Source organism: Heteronotia binoei, chromosome 15 (genome assembly GCF_032191835.1).
Source record: "Heteronotia binoei isolate CCM8104 ecotype False Entrance Well chromosome 15, APGP_CSIRO_Hbin_v1, whole genome shotgun sequence".
NCBI classification, from domain to species: Eukaryota; Metazoa; Chordata; class Lepidosauria; order Squamata; family Gekkonidae; genus Heteronotia; species Heteronotia binoei.
The window spans coordinates 53,341,484-53,359,981 of NC_083237.1; the positions used below are offsets into that span (position 1 = coordinate 53,341,484).

An 18,498-nucleotide genomic window follows, 5' to 3' on the forward strand; every position below is an offset into this window, starting at 1 on the left:
TAGTGGGAGCCAGTCTGGTGTAGTGGTTAAGTGTGTGGACTCTTATCCGGGAGAACTGGGTTTCATTCCCCACTCCTCCACTTGCAGCTCATGGAATGGCCTTGGGTTAGCCATAGCTATCGCAGGAGCTGTCCTTGAAAGGGCAGCTGCTGTGAGAGCCCTCTCAGCCCCACCCATCTCACAGGGTGTCTGTTATGGGGGTAGAAGACATAGGAGATTGTAAGCCGCTCTGAGTCTGATTCAGGGAGAAGGGCGGGATATAAATCTGCAATTCTTCTTCTTTAAAGAGCTGCGGAGCGCTTCACCGCCGTCTTCACTTGTACGAACTGAGGGAGGAGGAGGCGCCGCGGGGGGAGCAGGGCCAGCGCTAGGGGGTTCTGCCGCTGGAGGCAGACCCCTGCGCTGCACCCCCCCAGCCCCTTTTTGAAAGCTGAATATGGGGGGGGGAGGTGCCGCGGGGGGGGCGGGTGGAGGAGGAGGGGTCGGGGATTAAATATGGTGCCCCCACGCTGCCAGCCCTGGAGCTGCTGTGGACAGGCCAGACCTGGGGCCGGTCCATGGGCCCAGAAAGGTTGGGGACCACTGCTCTAGAATTATGGGAGTGGGAGAGAAGGACTCTCATAAACTTCCTCCACTCTCAAATAATAATTTTACAAACCTTCATCAGATGGTCCCACAGTCATCTTTTTTCTCCTGTGTTGAAAACCGACACGCTATGTCTCCATGCTGATCCCATGGGTAAATTTGCATCTCTGCAAAGCACGAGATTTGCAGGGCCCAATAATGCTTTCTCCACGGGGCTTTCACCACCTAGAACCACAACTTTTTTAGCTTTTGATACCTCCAAGTTGTGAAGCCGCTGCAAGGAACAGCAGCTGGCCAGCATCATTGGCGCCTGTGAGGTAATGGAACTTATCAGCAATTGCTGACTTAAACAACCAGAACATTCACGTTCCTGGGACAAAGGCCTCCTGTTGGTGGAACAGGTAGGGTTGCCAAGTCCAATTAAAGAAAATTCTGGGGACTTTGGGGGCGGAGCCAGGAGACTTTGGGGGGTGGAGCCAGGAACAAGAATGTGACAAGCATAATTGAACTCCAAGGGAGTTCTGGCCATCACATTTAAAGGGACAGCACGCCTTTTTAAATGCCTTTCTTCCATAGGAAATAATTAAGGATAGGGGCACCATCTTTTGGGGCTCATAGAATTGGACCCCCTGGTCCAATATTTTTGAAACTTGGGGGGTATTTTGGGGAGAGGCACTAGCTGCTATACTAAAAATCTGGTGCCTCTACCTCAAAAAATAGCCCCCCCAGAGCCCCCAATACCCATGGATCAATTCTCTATTATTCTCTATGGGAATCGTTCTCCATAGGGAATAATAGAGTGCCTAGTAGACATTCCCCCCCCCAAGCTTTCTAAAGGGGGGGGCCTCCATACCAGGGAATCCCCCCTCCCTGCCCCCTCCCTCTCTCTCACACACACACACAAATACTTACCGTACTTGGTCTTCTTCCAGCAGAATTTGCTCGCTGTGAAAACGAAAGCAAGCTGCACAGGAAAAGAAAGGGAGGGGCCATTCCTGTTTCCTGTGCAGCCTTAAAGGGACACATTTTAAAAATGGATCCCAAGCTGCAAAACAACATGATGCCTACAGGTATGTTCTCTCTCCCCCTGCCCCCAGATTTTTTAAGAGCGGGGGAGGAGGCTGAAAATTCGGGGGTCCCCCTCCAGGGCGGGAGGGTTGGGAAGCCTAGGAACAGGGGTCAGAATGGATGAGTTGAGCTGCCTCATCAGCCAACTAGCTGTTGGGCCTGCTTATGACAATGTCCTGTTTCCGCAGTGGAAGTCATGCTTGGTGCTGCACCTCTCAAAGAAGTGACTCATCCCTGTGCTCTATGTGAACGAGCTGGGTTGTTTTGGAGACAGCCATTTATGGTAACAGGCACCATTTTGTGACTGAAAACAGATGGGGGCTCCAACCTACTCAATGTCACAACCTTCTAGTCTGGGAGTTCTTGGCCTAGAGCAAGGATCTCCCACCTTTTTGAGCCTGTGGGCACCTTTGGAATTCTGACACAGGGCAGTGGGTACAACCACAAAATAGTTGCAGCAAGAGGTGGAGGCAATCATAAAATGGCTACCGCGGGTGGCAAAGCCAATCACATCAGAAAAAACATGAGAACATCAGAAAGCAAGGATATATAATCCTAAATTTTGTGTGTGTATAAATAATTCTAATAGTATCTCTTCAACATTTTTAGGCATAAACTCTGTTTAACAGATGCCTTTTTATCTGCACAGCCAAGTCAGAAGCTCTGGTGGGCAAAAGCCCCACCTAGCCTTGCCCACTTTCTGAAGCACTTGATGAGTACCAGGAAAGATTTGTGGGTACCATGGCACCCACGGACACCATACCAAGACTATATTGCTCAGGGTAAAGGAAAAACTCCCCTCTGTATATGGACAGAGGCTCTCTTATTATTTCCGTAGATCCCCAGTTCAAGCTTTGTAATTTCTCTAAACTGAACTCTGGCAGTTTGGAAGGGGACATTTTGACACACTGGTCAAGACATTTGAGGGGCTGCTGTGGGCTGAGGTTTGAGTAGGGTCGCCAATCCTCAGTTGGGGGCAGGGGATCCTCTGGTTTGGAGGCTCTCCCCCTTCTTCAGGGTTATCAGAAAGTGGGGTGGGGAGGGAAATGTCCACTGAGCTCACCATTATACCCTATGGAGACTAGTCTCCATAGTGTATAATGGAGTATCAATCCATGGGTATCTAGGGCTCTGGATGGAGGCTGATTTTGAGGCAGAGGCACCAAATTTTTAGTATAGCACCTGGTGCCTCTCCTTATCCCCCCCCCCTGCAAAGTTTCAAACAGATTGGACAAGTGGGTCCAATTCTGTGAGCCCCAAAAGAACGTGCCCTCATCCTCCATTATTTCCATCGGAGGGAAGGCATTTAAAAGGAACATGGTCCCTATAAATGTGATGGCCAGAACTCCCTTTGGAGTTCCATTGTGCTTGTCACAATCTTGCTCCTGGCTCCACCCCCAAAGTCCCCAGATATCTTCTGAGTCAGACAAGGCAACCCTAGATTTGAGAACCAAATTTGCACAGGCCATCTGGTATAAGGAACAAGAGAACTTCCTTGCCAGAAATAACGCAGTTTAACAAAACAGACTTCTAAAATGGGGGAAAGAGAGCCATTTCCTTACCACAGACAGGCTGGGCTGGGTTACCTATAAGCCTTGGGTCCACATACACACCACTAGGTGACGGCAGATCTTTGGGTAGGAATGAAAGCTCAGTTATCTGCCCCAGAATCTTTGTTTCTCAGTGCCAAGACTCAGTAAGGAACTATGGGAAGAGTTGCCTTATGTCATTCCTGATCAATTCCAGCCCAAATACCAAAAGAAAAGCAGGGAAAGAGAGTGCTTCTGGCTAGATGCAAAGAGCCTCAGTTTTCCCACCCCATTATGGGTTCACTCTCCTCTCACATGAACGGAGATTACTGATCCAAGGATTCAACAACCTGAGAATTTCTCAAAGCAAGTTTCTATTCCCTGCACTGAGGGGGAAAAAAAATTAAAGTATCTCAATGACAGCTGGCAAGATCTCAAAAAAGGCAGGAAGGAAAGAGATGGCGTTCAAGATGGCCGGTGGTGAAGCTCTCATACCCTGGCTTTCTGCCTTTCTGTATGAACAGAAAAAGAAAATATAGAAATGTGTATCTTGTATCATGTCTCTATATTGCAGAATTTAGGTTATGGTGGCGCTCAGAAGAGGGGTGAAGCTCAGGAGAGGGGTGGAGCTCAGTAAGAGAGCACACATGCATGGAGGTCATGTGGGGAAGAGATCATGGCGGCCCCAGGGAAATAGTATCAACCCACATGGGTCATATAAGTCATTCCTTTACATGAAAGGAAGATTACCTTCTCCAAAAGGTTATACTGAGGGAACAATTTGCATATAACATTGCCTAGACCACTGGATGTGAACTGTGGCACTGCCTAGTTACCTTGTATAAATGTAACAGCACCTATTATGTACGTTTTATGGATTTATTTTGTATTATAATGTTGTATGTTTTTATATTGCTATTGGCCTGTGAGCCGCCCTGAGCCTGCTTCGGCAGGGAGGGTGGGGTATAAAAGCAATACAATAAAAATCCATATATTTTTAACTATTGTAATTTGGACTTGTATGTGAATTTCAGACAACTGATTTTTCTTGAGAGTGCGTGCAGCTATAGGATGTTCTACTTCCGGCACTATACTTCTGACCAAAATGTTCACAGGCTGTAAGAATACCAAAGTCCGTGCAAGAAGAGCAAGGTAATAAAGTTCTCCTACCAGAAATTATGACGGTGGTGGAAAGTCCCTGCTGACTTATGGTGACCCCGTAGGGTTTTGAAGGCAAGAGACGTTCAAAGGTGGTTTGCCATTACCTGCCACTGCATAGCAACCCTGGATTCACTCCCATTCAAATACTGACGGGGGGCCCATCCTGCTTAGCTTCCAAAATTGGGCTAGCTTGGGGCATTCCAGGTCAGAGCACCAGAAATTATAGCCATGTATATTGCCCCATGGCGCAGAATGGCAAAGCTGCAGTACTGCAGACCAAGCTCTCTGCTCACGTTTGTTCCCGGCAGCAGCTGGGTTCAGGTAGCCAGCTCAAGGTTGACTCAGGCTTCCATCCTTCTGAGGTCAGTAAAATGAGTACCCGGCTTGCTGGGGGGAAAGTGTAGATGACTGGGGAAGGCAATGGCAAAAAACCCTGTAAAAAGTCTGCCATGAAAATGTCATGATGCAATATCAGCCTAGAGTGGGAAACGACTGGTGCTTGCACAGGGGACTACTTTTATCTTTACTATATTTCTCAAGTGGGGTGGATCCAATCATCCCAGGAACTTTCCTGCAACTTAAATGGTTCCTTTTTCCAATGGAAGAGCCACTTAATTTGGAGAAAGGCTTCACACAGCCCAAAAGTGAGGTGCAGTATAAATATAATACTTTGGTCTGTGAACTGGTAGGATAGAGATAGGATTCACACTAGTATTTTAAAAGCATTTTGTATAGCTAAGGACGCTAGGCTTTGGAGGTAATGCAAGACTTTTGTTCACTCAGTAGTTACAGTCTCGCCAAGGCAATGGTGTGTTTATGTTCCAGATGGTCAAAGACGACAGGGGCTGTAGAAGAAGAAAGGAAAAAGCAAAAACACTTTTTCCTGTCCTCACAATAGCTGAATTTCTGCCCAATGACTCAGTTTCCTGGTCAGTCCCAACATATTTTTTCTGTTCTGAGGCTCGGAAATGAAACAAAAGTCCCACGTCTTTGCATATCCTTGAACTGAAGGGCCCTCGGAAACTAGTGTTTAGCAAGGCAGTTTGAATGACCATCTCAGAACAAAGTTCAGTTCGAGGAAAGAAACAAAAATATTTCTCCGGCCACCGAACAGGCACCAAGGGAAGGCCAGAATATTCTAATAAATGCTCCTATAGTATTCCTATTGCTCTTATCCATAGGTTTGCCAATCTCCACATGGTACCTGGACATTTCCTGCTATTATAATTGATCTCCAGACAACCAAGTTCAGTTCGCCTAGAGAAAATGGCTGCTTTGGAGAGTGGGCTACTCTATGGCACCGTACCCCTTCCTCTCCCCAAACACCACCCTCTTTGGGCTCTACCTCCAAAATCTCCAGGTATTTCCCAGACCAGAGCTGGCATCCCTACTTATCCAACAGGAGACTTCCCCCAACAGATTGCAATGCAAAGTTCTCTCCAAAACGAGCAACAAGAACTAGGAAAAAGAATTCAAGCTTTATTGATGTTTGACATAAAATACTGTGCCTTTAAAAAATATCCTGGGGGGAAAAAAAAATAAATTTTATTCAACGTAATAAAAAGGTCACCGATTTGCCATCCTCTGTCATTGCCAGAGGAAACACAGAATTAAATAGCCAATAAATTATCCTCAAGCAAAATTCTCTATAAAACAATCAAGTAAATAATTTAGAGGGTTGTGAGTTAAATAGGCATAAATAAAGCAATGTCCATAGAGGGGCGTCTGGGAAGGAATCCAGGTCTGTCGGTGAAGAGGAGAACCGCTTAGTTAGTGCACCAAGATGCACCGCACATCAGTTCATCGGTCACCTGCAATGAACCGTCTTGTGCTGGCCGACCGCAGCCTGTGGTCCGTACAGCTTCTCTGCTCGGTGCTCGAAGGCTGAGACCATCTGCTTGGCAACCTCATCAAAAAAGAGGTTGGCTAATTGCGAATGGAGAATCGACTTGAACTCAAAGGAAACCTGAAGAGGAGAGGAAAGCAGCTGGTGAGTTGAAGCGTCAGGGTGGGTTACCATACCCATACCATAATTTTATTGTTTTTAGAAGTTTAATAATTATTAGCTATTGTTTAAATCATTGTATAATCTGTTGTATCGACTATGTTGTTAGCCGCCCTGAGCCTGCCTCGGCGGGGAGGGCGGGATATAAATAAAATGTATTATTATTGTTATTATACCTCTGATGCAGAGGTGTCAAACTCTTTTGTTATGAGGGCCAGATCGGATGTAAATGAGACCTCGTTGGGCTGGGCCATGTTAGTCTGGACCATATGTGCACCTATTTAAGATTAGATAGCAGAGATATAAACTTTACAGACAAACACAATTAAAGTCTAAAAAAAAAACCACCTTAAAACATGATTAAAACATTAGCACTTGTTGGTCTTAAAGGTGCTTTCTTTGTATTTCTCCTATGGGATCCAGATAATTGGGCAAAGGATAATTCGCTCTTTCCTTCCCTTCCCAGGGGAGGGGAGAAGCCTCAGCCATTAGAAGTAAGAGAGGCTTGGCTCAGTAGCTCTGCTGTGCGATTGAGAGAGCCTGGCAAAGCACGCTCTCCCTCCCCAAGGGAGGAGCCTCAGCCAATGGAGAAAATAGAGGTTTTGCTCTGTAGCTCCCGTGCGATTGAGCAAGCCTTGCAAAGCAACCTCTGATGCAGAAGGAAGCAAGAGAGAAGGAGGAGGGCCCCCCTCCGTGGGCCTGATGTTTTACACTCCTAGTCTAATGCAAGTGGGCTCCCAGAGGTCGAGGAAGAACTTAATGCAGGCCTACTCTCAAGTAAGTGTGCGTAGCATCGCGGCCTCAGTCAGCTCTGACCAGGGCCGGCTTGCCCACTAGGCAAACTAGGCAGTTGCCTAGGGCGCCGGGAGGGCAGGGCGCCGAATTCAGCCTTCCCCCTCCCCACTTTCCCCTAGGCAAACCATAGGTAGGCAGTTATTTCCACCATGTGTAAAGCGGGGAAGGAAGGGGAAATAGGCAGGCTTGCAAGCTCTTCTCCACCACAGAGGTCATAGAGCCAGGAAACAGAGTGCAGGAATCTAGGGACCCACTGGCAGGAGGGATGAAGTTAAGAGGGTGGTGCAGAATTCATAGCTCTTGTAGGAGCTATATTTACTAGCTCTACAAGGCTGAGCATGTTTCTAGCCATGCAAAAGCTGGATTCTGTATGCCAGTACAGCAGATTTGCACAGACAATTCTGGGAAAAACTGTTCCTCTGGGGGGGATGCCCCTTGGTTCCTTAGGGACTAAAAACTTTTATTCTGCAACTGGCCTGCACAACCTCCATATGGGACTGTGCAGAAGATGAAACAGCAGATTTGCATGGACAGTTTTGCTGACTGCTGTACATCTGGTCCAGCCAACACTTCGGGACAAAGAATGAACAGTCCCAACGTAAAATTATGCAATTGATTAATGGCAGTAAGAGCAGCCTTTCGGCTGAAAGCAGAACTTTGGACCAGTGATGAAACTCAACTTGCAAGCTGGCAGCTTTCAAAACCACCCGTTTTATTGGCTGGGGAGATCCTTGGCTGAGAGACACACCCCCGTCAGGAGCTGACCCACAAAGAGTACTCACGTAAAAACTGAGTGTACATGTGTCCGGATGACCGGCACATCCTGGCCCAAACTGCCACACTGTCTCCAAGTGCTGAAATAACCTCCCGTCTTTACTCACGGCCTGTGGTAGAAGAAAGGTCCAACGTTTTGAAATCAAAACAAATAGAGACAGCAATCCCCTCTGAGCTTGGTCAACCTGCTTCTGATGTAAGGTTGCCAATCCCCAGGTGAGGGCAAAGGATCCCCGGGTTTGGAGGCCATCCCCCCACTTCAGGGTCATCAGAAAGCAGGGGGGGGAGGGAGGGAAATGTCTGCTGGGCACTCCATTATTCCCTATGGAGACCATTTTCCACAGGGTACAATGAATTGATCTGTGGGTATTTGGGGCTCTAGGAGGGGCTGTTTTTTGAGGTAGATACCTAATTTTCAGCATAGCATCTGGTGCCTCTCTTCAAAAGACCCTCCAAGTTTCAAAACATTTGGACCAGCGGTCCAATTCTATGAGCCCAAAAGAAAGTGTCCCTATCCTTCGTTATTTCCAGTGGCGGGAAGGCATTTAAAAGATGTGCAGTCCCTTTAAATGTGATGGCCAGCACTCCCTTTGAAGTTCAGTTATGCTTGTCACAACTTTGCTACTGGCTGCATGCTCAAAGTCTCCTGGCTCCACTCGCGAAGTCCCCAGATATTTCTTGAAGTGGACTTGGCAACCCTACTCGGATGCAAGATTCTTCCATCTTCTATTCACAAACACACACACACAACCCACCCAGGCAAGGAGGAACGACAGCGAATTCTCTGGAAGGAACATGACTTTTCTCTGCCTTCATTTTCTTCTCATTCAAGCATTAGGTACTGTTTTCAGGCCCACCTCTCTTTGTGTAACTGAGCACAAGATATATTAAATTTGAGGATTTTAACCAAACTTTTGTTGGCTTCAGTGAAGCCACATTTAAGAAGTGAAGGGCAGGAGAAACACCAAATGCCTAAGGGATTTGTGTGGCGATAGGGGGCTGGGCTTAATCAAACAGGGTGAGACTCAAATCTCATTTAACAACACAGCAGTTTCTGTCAAGATAGCACTTCCTTATCTCAACCATTCAGATTTAGAACAAAGTTTGAGTCCAGTGGCACTTTTAAGACCATCAAAGCTTAATTCTGGGTATAAACTTTCACATGCATGCACACTCCTTCAGATAAACTTCTGAAGAAGCGTACATGCACACAAAAGCTCATACCCAGAATAAAACTTTGCTGGTCGTAATGGTGCCCCACTGGACTCAAAACTTCGTTCTGCTGCTTCAGACCGACACAGCTACCTGAATATACATTCAGAGTACTTTTGTTTAAATCTAAAACACTGGGATATGTTTAGCTGAAGAAAAAACACAGACATCCAATGTCCAGAAAGACCCAAAAGGTACAGGAAAGGTAAAGCATCATTACACATCCAAGCATAATGTATTGGATATTGGATTTATATCCCGCTCTCCACTCCGAATCTCAGAGTGGTCACAATCTCCTTTACCTTCCTCCCCTACAACAGACACCCTGTGAGGTGGGTGGGGCTGAGAGGGCTCTCACAGCAGCTACCCTTTTAAGGACAACCTCTCCCAGAGCTAGGGCTAACCCAAGGCCATTCCAGCAGGTGTAATGTAATGTAAAATTTTATTTGTATCCCGCCCTCCCCCGCCGAAGCAGGCTCAGGGCGGCTAACAACATTTAAGGTGAACAACACAATAATAAAACAACAAATTCATATTAAATTCACATTAAAACCAATCAATGATTAAAACATTCCTGGTGCAAGTGGAGGAGTGGGGAATCAAACCCGGTTCTCCCAGATAAGAGTCCGCACACTTAACTGCTACACCAAAATGGCTCGAATAGTGCAGAAGAGAAGAGGAAGGAGAGACTGGATTTCTACTCTGCCCTTCACTTGGAGTCTCAGAGAGGCTTACAATCTCCTTTCCCTTCCCCTCCCCACAACAGACACCCTGCGAGATAGGTGGGGCTGAAAGACCTCTGACAGAAAGTGCTCTTGAGAGAACCGCTCTGACAGAGTTATGACTGACCCAAGGTCACCCAACAGGTACATGTGGAAGAGTCGGCAATCAAACCCGGTTCTCCCAGATTAGAGTCTGTGCACTTAAACACTACAACAAACTGTAGCAGCTAGAGCGTCAGACTAGGGTCTGGGAAGCCCTGGGTTGAATCCTCATTCCTTCATGGATTCTCACTCACTGTGACCTTGAACCACTCAACCTGTCTCAGCCTAAAATCCCATCCCAGGATTGTTCCTCCTGTGAGGATTAAAGAGAGGAGAACAATGTTGTAAACTTCTTTGGGGGTCTCCACTGAGGAGAAAAGCAGGGTAGAAATAATAAAATACATACATCAGGGTGATATAGTGGTTATGAGGATCAGACTAGTATTTGGGAGATCCAGGTTAGAATCCCCACTTATGCCGTGAAAGCTGGCTGGTTGACCTGGGGCCAGTTGCATACTCTCAGCCTAACCTACCTCACAGGATCGTTGTGAGGATAAAATAGAGGAGAGCAATGAAAGCTGCTTTGGGTTCCCACTGGGGAGAAAGATAGAGGATGAATGAAGTAAATAAGGAAAATCCTTATACAATAGAGGGGCACAAATAGAAAGTAATTTCATTTTATTTACATTAAACTTGAAGCCAGTGTCAAAAACATAGAATCATAGAGTTGGAAGGGACCTCCAGGGTCATCTAGTCCAGCCTCTGCACAATGCAGAAATTTCCCCCACACCTCCCCCAGGGACCCTTGCTCCAAGCCCAGAAGATGGCAAAAAGAGAGAGAGAGAGAGAGAAAGAAAAAAATTCTCCAGGATCCTGGGCCAAACTGGCCTGGAGACAAAATTGCTGCATGACCTCAAAGCGGTGATCAGCATTTCCTTGGGCATGTAAGAAGGGGCCACGATTTGGACAGAGAAAGGCTGTGATATGTTGGGCAACCGCAGCACTGAGACACAGTGAATTCCTGATCCTACCAGAGCATTTAGGAATGCCAGAACCCAGTTTAAAAATGGGCTGTTAAGTTTCAAAGCCTTCACGCTTGCTATTTCAACATCATAAACCAGTTGATAAGGATTGCCAAATGACTTGGACAATCTCGATGTGGCAGGGAAAAAAGCTTTTACTCTGGCCTCATAGACTTTGAAGTTTTAAACATCCACTGCCAAAAGGTTATTGTAATACAGGAGCTTCCCCCGCCCCCCTCCTGAAGAAATTATGAAATGCATTTCTCCCATGATGGTAGTGCTTTACATGTGGGGAAAAACTGCTTGTGTGACAGAGGGGAAGTGACTCACAGAGTAGCAATCTCCAAGTGATCAGCTGAGAGGACTCTCTTAAGTTATAAACTGAAACCAGTTTCAAACTGGTTTTGCAGTAATTGCTCCATATCAAGAAACCCTGGGAATGATCATCCTTTGACAGGGCTATCAGAGAAAAGACTGCACTCTCAGTTCCCAGAATCCTCTAGGGAGAAGCCATGATAGTTTAACTGCTTTCCGCCTGAAGATTTATAGGCATTTCTTGAATTTCTACCAACAAGTCAGTCCAGATTATGCGCATAACCACAATACACACTTAAATCAGTTACTTGAACCCTCAAGTCATAGACTCCCAAGGAAACCTATGAGACATAGTTGTGTGAGGGGCTAAGAAATCTCAACACTCCCCCAAGTGTGCAATTCCCATATTTCATTGGGAGAAGACATGTCAGTGAAGCATATTTCAGTGTGGAGTGAGAAAGGAACAGGCCTCTCTAGGAACCAGAACATGCAGACCTCCCACAGATACAGGCCCTTTTCAAATTGCCTTGGTTTTCCGTTTTCATAACTGACTGCTGATGGATTTTTCCCTGTCATTTCAGACAGACTCGTTTTAGTAACTGTCTGCTAGCAGAATTTATTTAAGCGTTGTTGACCCACTTTTGAGGGAAACTGCTTTCCCCATTTTCTGCCCCTTCGTTGTGCTTCTGAATCGCTGCTTAAAATGTCCACAGTGCTTCCTACACTGGTGCTTTTCCCTGCCCTTTTCCCCACACAATCTTCCTCAGACTTTTTTTTAAATGTTCTAAGTTGAACACTATAGTGTTAAACCCAGGGGCTTTTTCTGAGCAGGAATGCACAGGAATGCAGTTCCGGCTGGCTTGGCTTCAGGGGTTGTGGTCTAATATGGAAATAATTCATGCTGGGCTTTTCCTAGAAAAAAGCCCTTTATGAAACAATGGTGATGTCAGGGGGTGTGGCCTAATATGCAAATGAGTTCATGCTGGGCTTTTTCTAGGAAAAAAGCCCTGGTTAAACCAATATAGCGGCGCCACTGAGATGCCTTGACTCCATTGTGCTGCTGTCTAGCCACTGCTTGCTCATGAGCTTCTGGAGTTTCAGGACAGATCTCCCAGAGCAGAGAGCAGGACTCCTATGGAAGTTTTAAGCTCCCTGTCTCCTTTATTAAAAATTGGCTTCTAGTATACAGCATCTTCCCTGGAAGATCACCAGGTTATATCTCCAAATCAGCCAGTTTGGTGTAGTGGTTAAGCGCATTAACTCTATTCTGGGAGAGCTGGGTTTGATTCCCCATTCCTCCATTTACAGCTGCTGGAATGGCCTTGAGTCAGCCATAGCTCTGGCAGAGTTGTCCTTGAAAGGGCGGCTTCTGTGAGAGCTCTCTCAACCCCACCCACCTCACAGGGTGTGTTGTGGGGAGGAAGGTAAAGGAGATTATAAACTGCTCTGAGACTCTGAGATTCAGAGTAAAGGGTGGGGTATAAATCCAACATAATCTTCTTCTAAAATAAGCACACCCCCTTACTGCCTCTTACCCGGATCTGCCGATGTGGCACCAAAGAGATCTCAGAGATGTAACGCTCTACCACAGGAGAGAACCCCACTTCCAGTTCTGCTCGTGAGAAGCCATTGTGACAGGAGAGGACACGGGAGCCAGTGCACCAGGGGACAAACAACCGATAGCTGGCTATGTCGGCCACAACATCATACATCTGGTCGATGGAGTACCTACAAGGGAAAAAGAGCAAGGACGCCCAATGTGAGGAAGGGAAGCGCAAAGCACAATACTTTGTGATCAACAGCAAGGATGACCATTCTAGGAATGCAGCTGTCCCCCTAAGGCCTTCAAGCATTTCTGGGACAGTGCTGAGTTTGAGACAATGCTCAGCCCAGAGCCCATTTCTGGAAAACATGATAACAAGAGTGCTTCTGAGCACATCAAATGTGAACCAGACATTGGCTTAGTTCTTGTTGTGGTGTTTACACCATGGCTGGCCCAAGTGACAGTAGAACAGTGCATTTTTTGAGCAGGAACGCACTGGAATGCAGTTCCAGCTGGTTTGGTGTCAGGGGTGTGTGGCCTAATACACAAATGAGTTCCTGTTGAGCTTTTTCTACACACAAAAAACCCTGTGTGAAACAATGGTGACATTGGGGGAGTGGCCTGATATGCAAATGAGTTCCTGCTGTTTTTTCCCTACAATAAAAGCCCTGCAACAGTGGAATGTTTTCTCAATTTTTGAAAAAAATCGTTCTCATGTAGAGACCTAGGTGTCAAAGAGGTTCTAGAATAGTCTTTGCCCTTATCAGCTAGCTTTCCATAAGCAGGGATTCCCTCCCCACACCTGCTCTCTGTATTTAATATTTCTTGGGATTGTCACCTCTGTGAGGAGAAAACCAAAGGCACTACAGTTTGGAATACTCAACCCAAGCCGATGGACTTCTTCATATTCCATGCGCTTGCCTGCACCAAACAGAGGGGCCGCCAGGTTCAAGAATGTTTGGTGCAGGCCAAGCGCCATGGAATATCGAAGAAAGTCCCATCGGCTCTGGGTTCGAGTATTCCAAACTGTAGCTGCCTTTGGTCTTTCTCCTCACAGAGGCTGACACATCCCAAGAAATATTAAATACAGAGAGAGGTGTAGGGGAGGGAATCCCTGCTTCATTGGCAAGCAGCTGTACAGGAGCAAGACTATTCTAGAACCTCTACATATTATTGTGTTCTTTCTTTCTTACCCCCGTCCCCCCAAAAAAACTTGCTTCTGGGCTCCAAACCCCCTGAGAGAATTTTGCTGAACTAAGATTTGACAAACTTTTTGGCATTTCCCCCACACACACACACACAAAAAATGGGGAAATAACCAAAACATATAAAGCAGACGGATGGAAATCATCATGCCACTGTGGCCACACAGGAGAAAGTAACTGAAATGACCCCTGGTGGTACCACAGAGCAAGAAACAAAAGACATCTCACTAGAAAGGCACAAAGGGGAGGCTGTGAGCTCAGTTCACAATCTCTAACCAGAGGACCGAAGAAAGTACATGGTCATCCCCAGGGGTTTTTTTGAGCAGGAACACATATTTTTGCTCACAAGACTCTGCAGCTTAGAGGGAACATTGCTTGAGAGGTGCAAGACATGAATGCCAGAAGTTAGAGAGTCACAAGGCAGGGAGGGAGGAAAAGAGATGATGGGGAGGAGGAAGAGGTGGAAATAAAGCAACTTTAATTGTAAATGCATTCTGTAGGCTGGAGAACAGGATGGAGGGGGCTTGGAGAGCCACGTGTGACTCCAGAGCCACAGTTTGGCCACCCCTGGTCTAAATGCTCCTTCTCTTCTCATCCTGATTCCCCAACACAAATGTTGTTAGTCTTGAAGGGACTACAGGACTCTTGCTCTCTGCTACTGCTACAGGCGGACTAACAGGGCTCCCCATCTTGATCTATCTCCATGTGACCTGCTGTTGATTCTTGCTCAGCCAGGATTTAACAGGAAGTTATCCTATTTTAGCTCCTGATAGGTGCAATTATCTCATTTATCCCAACCTATTCAAATGTTAACATCTCATTGCTCCTGCTTATCTCATTTTCTAGTTTGCCTAACAATGAGGGTCTCACACCCTCCCTGAGTGAACAGATTCCTGTTTTGATTGGATTTCCTTCTGACCTGGCTGCTCTTTGGGACATTTCCCTTTCCCCTAATAACTAGGGTTGCCAACCTCCAGGTGGTGGCTGGCAATCTCCTGGAATTACAACTGATCTCCATGTGACAGAGGTCAGCTCACTTGGAGAAAATGGCTGCTTGGGAAGGTGGACTCTATGACATTATACCTCACTAATGTCCTTCCCCAAATCCTCCTCAGGCCCCACCTTCAAAATGTCCAGCGCTTTCCCAATCTGGAACTGGTAACCTACTTATTACATATGTCCAGAGATTTATATTCCTAGGCACTAGATGACACGGCCATGACTTAGGAAAGTTTATGATGGAATAAATTTTGTTAGGTTTCAAGAGGCCAGTGGGCTCCTGTTCTATGGTCAGCCCAACAGCAGCGATGCTTACTTGTGTTGACCTAAGTTCCACCCATCTTAGAAGAAGAAGAAGAACATATTGGATTTATATCCCGCCCTCCACTTCGAAGAGTCTCAGAGCGGCTCACAATCTCCTTTACCTTCCTCCCCCACAACAGACACCCTGTGAGGTGGGTGGGGCTGGAGAGGGCTCTCACAGCAGCTGCCCTTTCAAGGACAACCTCTGCCAGAGCTATGGCTGACCCAAGGCCATGCTAGCAGGTGAAAGTGGAGGAGTGGGGAATCAAACCCGGTTCTCCCAGTTAAGAGTCCGCACACTTAACCACTACACCAAACTGGCTCTCCGATCTTAATTGGTCAACAATGTACAAAAGGACTAATACATTCATGCAAAATAAAGGCAAATATGGGACCCCATAGAGGCCAGCTTGCAAGTGCAAATCCCCTTCCACATTCAAGGGCTGAACTGGGGCTTGTGAATCCTGTTGATTTCAGTGGCAGAACTATGCAGCGGCATCCCCACCATTGGCCAAGGGGGACCTGGCAGCCCAACTTGGGGGGGGGGGGGGAGGTGGGGAGCGTTAAATGCCCTCAACTCGCTTCCACTTGTGGCAATCCTATGAATTGGTAACCTCCAAAAACAGCCTTTCCAGGGGGGGCTACTCAGTCATGATGCCAACAGGCATCCAGACGGCTCAGTCTCAAGCCAGATGTGCACAAATCTGTAACTCATTCGTAATATCGGAACCGATGGGAATTTCAAATGGTTGCTTCACATTTGGTGCCTGGCCTAAATTAACGGGAAATGTTTAAAAGGAGAGGGGAGAGTTGGCAATCACAGCCCTTGATTTGTACCACTGATATTACCTGGGGATTGTTTTAAGTCATTAGGGGTACCAAATGGGAGTACAGAAATACCTGGAGGTTTGAAGGTGGAACCTGGGAGAGGGGCTGCGAGAAAGGAGGGGTCTCAGAGGGTACAATGCCCATGCACTCCACCTTCCAAATCAGACATTTTCTCCAGGGGGAAAAATTGAAAAAAATGTTTGAAATAAATAACCACGAGACATATGTAGCCTGGAGATAAATTGCAATTCCGGGAGATCTCTAGTCCTCGCCGGGATAAGGTTGGCAACCCTGTGTCCTTCTCTGGGAGGGAACTAGCACAACACGCCGTAGTAGAACTCTGAGCTTCCGCCAGGCGCTAATCCGGCGCGCTCTGAGCCTCACCTGGTGGGGATACAAGATCAAGGTGGAGAGAAGCAGAAACTCCTAGGAATAAGCCTGCTCTCCCCCTGCCACATTGCACCGACCCGGAATTTAATTTTGATTTAATTTTCAATTTATAACCCGCCCTATCCCGCAAGCGGGCTCAGGGCGGCTTACAGATTACCCCCCTTCTCTCCTCCCGAGGCTGCCGCCTTCTTACCTGGCCCCCTTTCCCCCACGTGGGCGCGAGGAGCCGGTCTCCAGCAGCTCCCGAAGGGCGGCGGCGGCGCTTCGCCTGGCGCAGAGACTTGCAGCCATCGTCGAAGAAGAGCGGCCAGTGAATGGGTTGGAGGAGGCGCGGAAATGGCTTAATCTGGTCCCGAAAGCGACGTCACTGGGGGTGTGCGCCAAAAGGCCGGCCCTCCCCCCCCCGCAGGAATTTCCCGGAACTCATCGGGCAGGTGCTGCGTAAGAGCAGAACGGGGAACTGGCCGAGATCCAGGTCGCGGGGCTGAGCCGGGGCTTCCTTGAAGAGGCTGGATGGCTCCCTCCCCTTGCTGGAGAGGCCTTTCTTGCGGCGGCTCGCAGTGGTGCGGTAGGAGGAGATGGGATTCCCCTCGAATCGGTTCTGCCGCAGCCAAGAGGGCGACTCTCCAAAACTCTCTTTGGGAAGAGGAAATGCTCAGCGCAGTCGGAGAATAGTGCCTTGGCTAGGTTCGAGATTCTGTTTTTTTCAGATATCCTCCCAAGGAGTTCAGGGTGGTATACTTCCCGCTGTTCCGTTTCACAACGACCCTGGCTAGGTAGACTGGATTGGCCGGCCCAAGGTCACCCAGTGAAAGGGTTGCCGCTGAACTCCGAAGGGAGTCCTGGCCATCACATTTAAAGCGACCACAGTCCTTTAAAATGCCTTCCCTTCATTGGAAATAAAGGAGGATGGGGGCACCTTTTTTGGAGGGGGGGGACCCTTCGGAGTTCAGTGGCAACCCTTTCCCTGGGTGACCTTGGGCCGGCCAATCTAGTCTACCTAGCCAGGATCATTGTGAAACGGAACAGCGGGAAGTATTTTTTGAAATTCGGGGAGTTTTTTGAGAAGAGGCACCAGATGCTATGCTGAAAATTTGGTGCTTCTGCCTCAAAAACCAACACACACATCCTGAGCCCCAGATACCCACAGATTGATTCTTCATTATGGGAACCAGTCTCCATCAGATTTAATGGAGTGCCCTGTGGACATTCAGATCTCCCCCCCCCACACACACACACACTTTCTGAATAACCCTAAAGTAGGGGTAGGGCCTCCAAACCAGGGGATCCCCTGCCCCCAACTGGGGATTCCAGGCAACAGAGATAAGTTCATCCAGAGAAAATAGCCCTTTTGGAAATTGGACTCTATGGCACTATGCCCCAAACCCCACCTTCCTCAAACTCCACTCCCAAAATCTCCAGGTATTTCTAAACCTGGAGTTGGCAACCCTACCCTAGATCCTGTGCCAGCAACCTGATGCCTACGCTACACTGGCTCTACTAACTGCTGTTGTCTTGAAATTGCTTAACTTTGACTGGATCACACCTTATGAGCTTTTTAAAGCCATGGTCATCATAGCCCAATTTGGCCAGTTCCAGGACAGCTACAGCTGTGCTCCTTTGTCCTGCATTCACTAGGCAGCTCCAAAATGTATTTGGGTTCTCCCCTTAAATGAGCAATAAATTGAGCTGGGAAGATCACCACTACGTGTGAAACACTGCTTGACACCTTCCCCTCCAGTCTGAAAACCATCCTGTTCTAAGAGCCGCCTTTGGAAGATGCCATAAAGCAGTTAGGCATGATGCTTTGAAGGTCCACATTGCTTCTACAATTAAGGCATCACGTTTCAAAGCGGGACAGCTGTCTTTTGTGGATGCATCAAGGTATGCCTTTGTGATATGCCTCGACTCCTATCCTTTTACAGAATGGTACAAGCGAAGCATTTGGCTAGGTTATTGCTTGGGATGGAAATGTCCCAGGGAAAACCAAGGCCTAGACC

At 47.4% G+C, this 18,498-nt stretch overlaps 1 protein-coding gene across 1 annotated transcript; it reads right to left on the minus strand.

The window, feature by feature from the left end:
- Window positions 1-5,802: 5,802 nt before the first annotated feature.
- Window positions 5,803-16,789, minus strand: LOC132584556 (coenzyme Q-binding protein COQ10 homolog B, mitochondrial-like). The gene is made up of 5 exons (XM_060256461.1): window positions 16,692-16,789; window positions 13,658-13,777; window positions 12,766-12,958; window positions 7,926-8,027; window positions 5,803-6,309 (listed from the first exon to the last, which is right to left on the minus strand). The coding sequence occupies exons 1-5, from the start codon at window positions 16,787-16,789 to the stop codon at window positions 6,151-6,153; spliced, it is 672 nt and encodes a 223-aa protein (XP_060112444.1). The 3' UTR covers window positions 5,803-6,150.
- Between the last annotated feature and the right edge of the window lie 1,709 nt (window positions 16,790-18,498).

What these genes read in the sequence shown, in the direction of transcription:
- LOC132584556 (XM_060256461.1), bottom strand. Translation starts at nt 16,789, where the DNA reads ATGGCTGCAAGTCTCTGCGCCAGGCGAAGCGCCGCCGCCGCCCTTCGG. An exon ending in GAAGAAGTCCATCGGCTTGG is followed by an intron (nt 12,959 to 13,657) that starts GTTGAGTATTCC and finishes TTTCCCTTGTAG; the next exon opens with GTACTCCATCGACCAGATGT. An exon ending in TGCCACATCGGCAGATCCGG is followed by an intron (nt 8,028 to 12,765) that starts GTAAGAGGCAGT and finishes CTTCTACCACAG; the next exon opens with GCCGTGAGTAAAGACGGGAG.